The sequence below is a fragment of the Hypomesus transpacificus genome, chromosome 2 (assembly GCF_021917145.1).
Source record: "Hypomesus transpacificus isolate Combined female chromosome 2, fHypTra1, whole genome shotgun sequence".
Classification (NCBI taxonomy): Eukaryota; Metazoa; Chordata; class Actinopteri; order Osmeriformes; family Osmeridae; genus Hypomesus; species Hypomesus transpacificus.
Genome location: NC_061061.1, coordinates 12169131 through 12180067, shown reverse-complemented (window position 1 = coordinate 12180067; position 10937 = coordinate 12169131). Strand labels below are relative to the sequence as shown.

General features: G+C 47.4%; 1 protein-coding gene across 2 annotated transcripts; it reads right to left on the bottom strand.

The window, feature by feature from the left end:
- Window positions 1-927: 927 nt before the first annotated feature.
- fam131bb (family with sequence similarity 131 member Bb) lies at window positions 928-10392 on the bottom strand. 2 transcript variants are annotated; one of them, XM_047028834.1, is made up of 8 exons: window positions 10355-10392; window positions 8535-8570; window positions 7921-8023; window positions 6355-6576; window positions 6010-6150; window positions 4239-4534; window positions 3882-4139; window positions 928-3650 (listed from the first exon to the last, which is right to left on the bottom strand). In XM_047028834.1, the coding sequence occupies exons 3-8, from the start codon at window positions 8015-8017 to the stop codon at window positions 3429-3431; spliced, it is 1236 nt and encodes a 411-aa protein (XP_046884790.1). In that variant the 5' UTR covers window positions 8018-8023; window positions 8535-8570; window positions 10355-10392; the 3' UTR covers window positions 928-3428. The 2 variants fall into 2 exon arrangements, with proteins under 2 accessions (XP_046884790.1, XP_046884801.1); XM_047028845.1 differs by having other exon boundaries at window positions 7930-8023.
- Between the last annotated feature and the right edge of the window lie 545 nt (window positions 10393-10937).

Genomic DNA, 10937 nt, shown 5'->3' with positions numbered 1-10937 from the left:
TGGTACACACTGGGCTTGCCAGTTACATCTCAAATGAAAACATACTCAATCCTTTCAACTGTATAGAAGTGTATTTACTTCAGGTTCTGTGCCACGCAGTTTCAAAATGATCAAACATTTTTACTAAATGTCTGATTGCCTCAAATCCACCTTTGGTCAAGTGTAAGATTTGTTTTAAAGTAGTTTATTTTTTTACCGGCAGTGATTCCAACGAGAGCAGGCGTCTACATCAACAGACAGAAAGACAGACAGAGACACAAATATACAGACCAGGTACAAAGAGACAGAAAGAGGAGGAAGAGAGGAAGAAAGGCAAGAAGACCGGAAGCAGATACAGTGTCATGCCTGCAGACAAGTTGCTTAGGCAACTGAAAAATGGCAGTAGGATGATACAAAAGAAGAAATCAACTGAAAATCAGTCGGTTAACAACATCAGAGGAAAATACATTTGGCTTCTTGTTATTCGTTTATTTCATTCATTTATTTCTTAATCGTCAAAAAAAGCATTAAAAAGCCTTTGTTTGGGCAGTACCGTTAGATGGTTTCGTGTTGGTACTATTTTAAAATAAACCCCCTGCTTAGAAAATGCCATCCTGTTATTATGCAATCTATTCTACAAGGCTACTCAAGCAGGTTCACTGTAATATGCCGCAGACCGCGCTATAGTGTCATGAACCAAACGGTTCAAGAAACCAAAACAACGATACTGCCCTCCACTCAAAAGGCCAATTCCTACCTAAAATAATAAACTTTGTACAAGCTGTCATGGTATCCCCCCCCCCAAAAAAAAAAAAATTCCTAAATAAATAAATAAATATGGGTCATTGTGTGAAGTCTTCCAGCCTGGAGCTTCAGCTCTACAAAAGCTGCAAAATCTACAAAGCTGTGCCACCTACACACCAATGACTCATATTCTTGATTTATACCGGGAGGGGGGGGGGGGTTTCAACAGTTCCGTAGAAAAATAAACATTGTCCCAACATTGCATAAATGATCAATCACGAAATAAATTCATTCAAGTCAATAAAACTTTTTTTTTTTGATCGTAAAAGTTTGTCACACAATCATTAAAGTGGAAGGAGAATTTCTCCAACAACAGAAAGATACCCATGACCAGTATGTCTTGTGTACGGTTCCTCTGTGATTCATACAGACAGTCCAGTACCTCCGATATCAGGTAGAATAAACTACATCATTAACTAGTTCTTTTCTCTTTCACACACACACACACACACACACACACACACACACACACACACACACACCCCCTGGCTTACTCAGCCATCCCATCCCACATGGGTCTCGTCCTCATCGTCATGACGATGAGCAGGAAGACACTGATCGATCCAGTTCTAGTTCTACTCAGATCTAGTTCTACTCGGTTCTGATCCCTGATTGACTTGAATGGTGGACAAGTGTCCAAGGAGTTCCTTTGACCCTCCGCCGGTGGACTTCACAACCGAAATCCAACATTCCTATACATGCCTCTGGTCACACTATTTACAACGTTGACATTCCCATGTTCGTTATTTCTTCTCCACCGTGTGTCATGACAACTCAAACACAGGTTGGACTTAGGAGCTAGAGAGAGAAAAAGAGAGATCCCCCAAAAGAACATGGGATGGTGACGAGTAGAAAAGTAAAGAGCCGACAGTGGATTGAGAAGGAAAGAGAAAAGGTTCGCATACTCACTATTTACAGGACATCTATGTGGCAATGTGGCCATAAATCCTTCTGGAGACTAATGTTCTGTCTGTATGCAACTGGTTGCAATGTATATATTGCGTGTGTGTGTGTGTGTGCACATATATATTTTTTTATCCACATACAATTTATACAGCTGTCTTCTAGAAATTTGAAGGAATTTTTTGCCTTGTCAAAACTGTCCCATGTGCAGACACCCAAACAAAAAAAGGAATCCGCAGAACCAGAACCAGCGTCTAAATCTTCTAGAACGTTCCATGGTGTACTCTTCCTCCAGCCTTGAGTACATACTGCGCTTGTTACAAGAGATGAGGGTCCACGTTTTCCAGTGGTGACGTTTTGGTGCTTGGTGATGCAGGGAGCGTTCTCTGAATAGTAACAAGGGGGTTTGAACATCACAGTCCAAAGGCATCGTCCGATCTCTTGGATTGCATCAGTGCAAATAGATTCGGTCTACAGCTTTCTGTCTCCTCTACTCTGTCCATGTATGCAGACAGACCCGCTCCATCTAAACCGCTACAACTGTAGTACTATGGTTCAGTGCAAAGCCTATACAGTGCTGTATAGTACAGGTACTCCATAGCACTCTGGAGAAACATACACACAGAAGGACAGAGCAGGACTCAGACTGTGTCGCAGTACAATCCGTATCTGTGCAGTGCTGTGTGTGCAGTGCTGTGTGTGCAGTGCTGTGTGTGCAGTGCTGTGTGTGCAGTGCTGTGTGTGCAGTGCTGTGTGTGCAGTGCTGTGTGTGCAGTCAACAGGGAGGTTAGTGGGCGCTTCATGCCTGGGGGGATCTGGGTGCCAAAGCATCACAGAGCAGGGGGTTAACCATGCAGACCCTGTGAGGATTGATCTGATATTTCACACAATTGATGTGGGTTGCAGGGTCTAGATCGAGATTAAATTGGCCTGTTACAGTATGATCGAATTTGAGGTGTAACCTTAAGGGATTTATGGGGCCCTGGTGGCTATCTGCTTGGTTTGGGCAGACTGTATGTAGTGACAGAGTTTCAAAGGACCACAAGTAAACTACACTTGGTGAATGTTGCTGTTCTTAAAGGTGTGGGGATGTAAATATGATTGTGTCATTCTGAATGTTTATAATCTTGACTGTAAACACAGTAGCTCTCCCCGACAAGAGACAAAATTGAAAGAAAAAAAACGTTTTCCTTCCTATATGTTTATCATACACTTATACATACATTTTTGTGACCTGTTTTTTTTCTTTATTAGAAAAATTATTGTTATCACTATAATGTTTTTACTATGGATTTTTATAATCATTGTAAGACGACGACATAGTCACATCTGTCTTTGAAAAAGCATGCATGTTTATTTCCCCTTTTGTTGTTTTCCATGTCGTTTCATCTCCCTAATGCATCGTCATTTGGTGCTTGTCTTCCCTCTCCTCCTCAACCCTCCTTTCTTCCCTGCGTGTGTCGGTCAGTCCTCCCTTCATCCCTTCATCCACTACTCCATCTCACGGGGGACGTAAGGCTCCAAAAGAACAGAATATTCTCTGTCGCACCAACAGTTCTCTGTGTGAGTCCGTTCCCTCGTCCCCACTGTCTCTCAGCAGTATTAAGAGGTCATTACCTGACCCAAACAAATTACGTGTTCGATACCTGAAAAGGAACAGATTAATTGATAAATATTTGATTATTACGCTCTCTCCTGACTCCAGGGACAGTCTGTCAGGAGTCTCATAACCCCGCCATCCCTCAGTTGGTTGTCATGGAAGCAGCTGACCCCTCCTCCTCCTCTTTCTTCTCCTCTAACGTCTGAGCAATGTTGGAAGTGACATCAGAGGTCTTCCATTCTGTGATTGGCTCTACTGTTGGTTGCCCTGGACTACTGCCTCCGGTAGCGGGGGAATCGTCTCCTCGTGTGGGCGGGGTCAGCGTCATGGACTCTGGCTCCATGCACAGTGTCACTTCCTCTTCCTGTGAAGGACAGGAAGGACTAACTCTGGTGGCACTTTGAACTCACAAAGTCCCACAACATTTTAACGTTGCCACAAAACCGGGCATCATGAAAAATCTACCGTAAAAGAACAAAAATGTGCTTTCAACAAAACGAAATGCGTCAACCTCATGTCCTGACCTATAAATGTCATGAATGACCTCCGCAACGGAATTATTTTAAATGACCTCTGTTCCTTCGCGTGACCTCACCTTGATGTCATCCTCCTGTTGCTCCAGTAGAGGGGAGTGTTCGGTCCCCATCTCCACCGTAGACTGGACCGCTAAGCCAGGCTCCACCACCGCAGACACGCCCATGAACCCTCCTCCCTCCATCGGATAGGACTCCATCTGTCCCGCCCCCCAAAGGTCCACCAATGGCGGATGAGTGGGAGGGGCCAGACTGTGGATGGTGCTGTTGGGCGTGGCTTGCAAGGAGTGATTGGCACTGTGCAGCCTGTGCTCTAGGGACTGGAAGGAGAAGGAATTCAGGCGTCAGGGAACCCATATCTAATTCTCACACCAGTACCTTTCCCCCAACCCCTCTCCCAGAGCGTCCGTTTATCTGACCTGTTGCTGCTGGTACTGCAGGAGCTGTTGCTGCTGGTAGTGCTGGATCTGCTGCAGCTGTTGCAGCTGCTGCAGCTGGCTGTGCTGTTGCTGCTGCTGAGACATGAAGTGGGCGGCCGTGTTGGCCTCGTAGCCCTCGCCGCCCGCCATGGTGTAGGAGCCGGCGGCGGGAGAAGCCACGCCGGAGGGCTCGTTGCTGATTGGCTCCCAGGCGTCGGAGGAGGAGAGGCAGTAGAGGCCCTGGGAGACGTAGGTATGCGGCCACACGTCCGCGGTGGAGTGGTGGAGTATCTGGTCTGAGGAAACCAAAAGAGGAAGAGTGTAAAAAATAACGTCCTCAATGTCCTCAAATCCGCTGCAGAGTCTGGAATGATCCAAACAGGATTCTTAGTTACACAAATACAAGAATGTGCAAATCAAGAGTGAAACTTTGCAGGTGGCACCCTCTCCCCAGGAACAAACCCCTGCCACAACTCGTTATCCCTGAGCTCAAAACGTAATTCAAACTGTAACCAGACAGAGAACATATATATGATAAAACACAGGATTAGAGCTGTGTTTGTCTCCCATGCCTAGGGGCCTGTCTGCTTCTCTACAGACACATCCTTCAGACAGCTACCATCCTGATATTCCTTGATTTGATGGCTGACTCATACTTGCGTTGCCATCTCATTTTCCACTGTGAGGTTTATCTCCATAGACACAGGGGGCTAATATTCTCCCCTGATCGATGACCAGAAATGAAACTTTTGAAGTAAAAACCACTGTTTTTGTGCATTAGCTGCAAATTAATAGAAGCATGTATCAGTTTGTGGGTTGGTGTAGCTTGCTGGCCTGGTAGGTATGTGTACAGGGGCAGTCAAAAAGAGAGAGCTGTGTAAATCAAACTTACAAACATCTTACTGGTTGTGGGATAAAGAACATATTTTCTGACAAAATGACCTCAAGGTGTGCTGTTCAGATACCGTGTAGCAGTGCTGAGAGCCTTCCTAGACTATGGATGGCCGGTTCATCACTTTAATGACCAAAAAGGCTGTCAAAAATACACAGCACACTCTCAGCCGCTAACCTCCCTTAAGTACAAACTCTACAGTCTGATTCTTAACTTATTTGTGTCATTACTGGATGAAACTGTAATTAAAACTCTCTAACGCATCCTTCACGTGAAGTCTTATCGTATAACTACAAAACGCATTCAAAAGGCGCGTTCCGATTTTTCCGACTCTGTCAGAACGCGTTATCGCATGAGATGGAAAAACACACGGGCGTTTTAAACTAATAACATTGAGATGTGGAATAATAATGACCGAGTGTACTATTTATATACTGATGAAATCCCTGGTCTTGCGTTCCCCCAGGCCGTGTTTGTGAATGTGAAATGAGCATTGAGTTAACCCTGCTGGCGAAAGGAAGAGATAGAATAGATGTCTTGGTTACGGAGAAAATGACGCATGCCCTATAGCCGATATGCTACTCTTCAGTTTCGTCTGCTCCCAAGCTTAGCCTACTCCTGTATGCAAAGTTTATAGTTTGATATGCACCCATTTATTGTTTTTAATGGCAGCTTTTATTTTTGTTACTTACTTAAAATAGATAATTATCCACATTAGGCCTACACATATTAGCGTTTTTTCCCCCAACAAAAAAAGAGATACATTTGGCTACTGTAATTTTTTTAAACTTCAAAACAGCAAAAAACTAAAAAGAAAAGAATGCCACCGTTTATAGAGTAATGGCAGGCGTTAATGCAGTTGATAACTGTCACCCTTACCTCGGCTGGTGATGCTCTCCTGGTTGACCTCGCTGAGGTGTGCCACACTGCCCTGATTGGATCCCGACCTCATGCTCTCCCCGTCCATGGAGGTCCAGGCCATGAGCGTCGCCTGGGAGATCGCAAACTGCTGCAGGATACCTGAAGGTCAGAGGTCAAGTCAGTGAGGGTCAAAGTCACCTCTAGGTTCAGCTGGCTGCCATTTCTGCTCAATCAGCTAGGAGACCATGCAAGTTAGTTGGCAATACGCCCAGCTAATTAGCTGAACTCTGGCGGCACTGCTGAGGGTTGCCAGGTTCAGGGTTGCCAGGTTTAGTCGTAAACCCTCAACTCAGGAGCGCCGACCTGCAGCAAAACGTGCTTCCTTCTCTCCGTCGCTGAGGTCGCTGTAGGCGTCGTTCTCCAACCGCCTCTCGTTCTCCCGCTCTTGGGTGGAGATGCGGGGCTGCATCACGCCTCCCGCGCCCACCGTCTGCATGCCCCAGTTCTGCCACTCTATCATGTGCGCCACCCGACCCTGGGCCATCCCTGTGGGCTTAGTCACCTTGTCCTTCATAGAGCGGGAAACTGGACGGAGCGGAGATCAGGGAGGGGAGGAGGAGGAGATGATGAGGAAGAGGGAGGAGGAGATGGTGACGAAGAAGGAGGAGGAGATGGTGAGGAAGAGGGGGGAGGGGGGAGAGGAGGAGGGGGGAGGGGGGAGGGGAGGAGGGGGGGAGGGGGGGAGATGGTGAGGAAGAGGGAGGAGGAGATGGTGAGGAAGAGGGAGGAGAGGGGAGAGGGGAGGAGGGGGGGAAGGGAGGAGGGAAGGAGGGGGGGTAGACCAAAACGCTATGTCATCACCAAGACTTTGAAGCGGTGTGTTCTTGGCCCCATGTTGGAAGGCCTTTGAATGACAGCTGTTAAACAAGTCTGATGGACATGGCATGGATGGTTCAATCATTTAGTGGGGGGGGGGTGGATTGTTTTTATAATGCAAAAAATAATAATAATGGTGAAGTGGAGGGTTGGTCTACACTCTGAGAGGTGCACCCTGGGATACCGAGAAGGTTAATGGAGGTGAGATGGCGATGGGTTGTGAGTAATGAGAGCTTGGCTTGTTGACATGAGGGCTTTCTCTCTTTTGCTAAGCTAGGCTGGGTAAGCAAAACCGCCCTGCAGTTCCTGTCGCTTCTATGCAGCTGACTCAAACACGATGGAATCTGACTTGACCAGGACGTTTAGGAGGCAGTCTATTGCTTGCATAATAGATTCCCTCTATATTTAATGTGACCAAGATGATGATTCTAATATAGAAATCCCTGTCTAGTCAATGCTGCTCTGGAAGTGTATTGAATGTGCGGAAGCATATGGAAATGAGGTATATGCATTAAATATTGGATTTCGAGGAAGCATCTATACTACACTGCACGCTGCCTCTGCAGAGTGACATTCTGCACCACCATATATTTCCTCAAATACACTGCACTGTACGACAGCTGGACTCAAACACTACACTGAGAACACACTTGTTGAAACCACTGACACACTGCCAATGGCACAGGTATATACACACACACACACACACACACACACACATACACACACACTGGAGAACAGAACAACAAGAATGCCCAGACACGAAAAGCTTCTGCTCTTTCAAAACCAACGAAAAAACTCAACTTCTCACTCAACACTCACCTCTCGTCACAGTAACAACCTACATGATGATGCAATGTGCTATTTTTTCCCTCCAGCCCCGTCACAGGGGCTCAGTGATTTTCCATCAATGTGGAGTCATTGACGTATCGTATCAAAATGTGGGGAGGAAGTGAATCAGGGGAACCCATTCGGGTGCCATGTTGGCTCCAGCGTCCAGGCAGACGGGAGCCGACATGGGGTCGGTTTACCAGTTACAGGACAAACACACACCTGACACACCTGTCAGAGAGGACTTAGCAAGAGCGCCGATTCCATAGGCGTTGGAGTTCCTTTTCAGTCGAGGCAGGATGGATGTGGTGTCTTCCATAGACAGCTTGAGGAAGAGAGGATAGCGATAGGATTTTGAAGAGAAGACAATAGGGATGTTGGAAGAGATGGTACCAGAACACACACATGTTTTAGGTGTGAATGGAAAGGAGAAGTGATAATAGATACTGGATTAGTGTAAGGTTTTTACTTTTGGGGGGCGAGGGGGAGGGGGGGGGGGGAGTCTGGACAGGATTAGAGAAGAGACTCAAAAAGACTACATTTCCCAGAATTCCTAAAGATCCATTTTTGGATCAGTTTCCTGCTTGGCAGTGTTGAGTTGCCTGATGGGAAGTGTAGGTTTTGGTCTGCTTTCAATGAGACGACAGTGTTCATTAACCGTTAGCCCTGCTCCCTAGTGCACCACCACTTAACTGAAGGAGACACTCAAAGAACAGTTTAGGATGGGTGGTGAGGGAAGGACTGAGTCCACATCAGAGGTGAGGTAAATCAAATCAAAGGTAAACAAACAGATTTAGGAAGAAAGATACATGAAGGAATGATATCACGACACTTACATTGATTCCTTCCCATGAAAATTCTGAAGGTCCATGCTGAGGGAGAAAAATAGGAGGAGAGGGATGGGGACAGAAGGAGCAGGAGAGAGTGAGAGAGAGGGGACGAGAGAGGTTGACATGCGTGGGGGGAAATGGAAGAAGACAGGGCGAACGAGGCAGGAGAGAGATTGTGACAGAGGGAGATTGTACAACCGACAGGCAGAATTGGAAGATGATGGAGGGAGGAGAAATAAGAAGAAAGAGGAGAGACAAATATATATATATATGTGTGTGGTTTCCCAAGAAGAAGAAGAAAAAAATAATAGGAATCAAAGACCGGAGCAGCAGAGAGAAGAGAAGGGTTGAAAGGGGGATCAGTTCATAGTTGTTCAGTTCTGAATATAAGAGTGTATATGTTATGAATGAATGACTCTCTCTCCTCTCTCTCTCTCTCTCTCTCTTGCTCTTCTACATCTGCTACAGAAAGAAAAAAGAAAACGGGCTAAGCCTGAGGAGGCCCGTACATCAGGGTTGGTGTGTCTGTGTGTGTATGACTGGGCGCTACATGCGTGCTCATGTGTGTATTTGTTATGTTTCTGTAAGCCGGTTCGTGCATGTGCATCCATGCACGCCTGTGCGGGTGTGTGTGTCTGTATGCGCGCGGGCGTGTGTGTGTGTGTCTGTCTGTGTGTGTGTGTGTGTGTGTGTGTGTGTGTGTGTGTGAGAGAGCGAGGTAAAGGCAGCAGTGTTGTGTTGTGTTGTAACGGTATCTCTGGCTACAGACAGACACAAGGCTGAGGCTAACAGGAGGGGGATGGTGACCGAGGAGATAAGCAGTGGTTCCTGTCACCCTGCCTCCATCTATCTATCATCTGGACGTCACGGGCAGAACCCTGGTGGACGGACGGAGGGGGGGGGGGGGGGGATGCAGGAGGAGCACAGGAGCGCAGCGCTGGGATACAGGCACCATGACTCCCTGGCTGTGGGAAGGCAGTCCATCTCTCCTCTCGTCCGCTTCCCCTCTCCCTCCCTCCTTCTCTCTCTGGCTTCCTTCCTCCTTCTCCTCACCCCCCATCCCCCCTCCCAACCTCTCTGTGGATTGGACGAGAGCTTTAACCCTGGACTTAGAGCCTGGTGGAGCAGTGGACCCTGAAGAAGTTTTTTTTTATTTTTTTTTTATACTGGTCTGTGGAGTCCAGCTAGCGTTGATATTGACGCTGTGATATTTTTTCTCTTTGGTTTGGAGAGTCATAGTGGGGCTCAGACATAAATAATGGATCCACAGTACATTTGGTGGAGGGAAAGGAAGACATTTATGGCTTAGGGCACCTTCCCTGTTCCTGAAGGATTGGTTAGCGCTTTGGATCAGTTTTGCGACGGTCGCTAAGATGGGAGGAGCTGAGAGGATGAGCATGACAGAGGGTTGAGGTGTGAAAAGGAGGAGGAGGTGTTATGGTCCTACTGTTCTACCGTGAACCAGCCCTGAGCCATGACTCTGACAGTCAGAGAACAAGCAGCGGCCGTCATAGCAACAGCAATGAGCCGGCCCTACGTGTTGGTCGTCCTTCCAACCCGCCATTTTGAGTGAGTTGGAAGTTAGACCAACATTGGCGTGTGCTTTAGCAGGGCTACGCTACTAGCAGAAGCAGTGGGCATCCGTGGTATCTGTGGCAGCAGGCTCGTTAAGTTTGAGCTGGCTTAAACTGGACTTGTGTCGGTAGCCATCTTGGATCCACTGCTGTACTACGCAGTCCACTGCTGGGAGCCATTTGGGGTCATGGGACAGCTGCGCCATGTGGAGAAGTGCCCCCGTTAGCCATTCTCATGAGTGGCAGGCTTACCTGTTCCCCATCCTTCTGTACTGGCACTCCATCTGCCGCTGTGGAAAGAGAGGGAGAGACCAGAAGAGAGGGAGAGACAGGAAGAGAGGGAGAGACAGGAAGAGAGGGAGAGACAAGAAGAGAGACAAGAAGAGAGGGAGAGACAAGAAGAGAGGGAGAGACAGGAAGAGAGGGAGAGACAAGAAGAGAGGGAGAGACAAGAAGAGAGAGAGAGACAGGAGGAGAGGGAGAGACAAGAAGAGAGGGAGAGACAGGAAGAGAGGGAGAGACAAGAAGAGAGGGAGAGACAAGAAGAGAGACAAGAAGAGAGGGAGAGACAAGAAGAGAGGGAGAGACAGGAAGAGAGGGAGAGACAAGAAGAGAGGGAGAGACAAGAAGAGAGAGAGAGACAGGAGGAGAGGGAGAGACAAGAAGAGAGGGAGAGACAGGAAGAGAGACAAGAAGAGAGGGAGAGACAAGAAGATAGGGAGAGACAAGAACAGAGGGAGGAACAAGAAGAGAGGGATAGACAAAAAGCGAGGGAGAGACAAGAGAGGGAGAGACAAGAAGCGAGGGAGAGACAAGAAGAGACGGAGAGACAAGA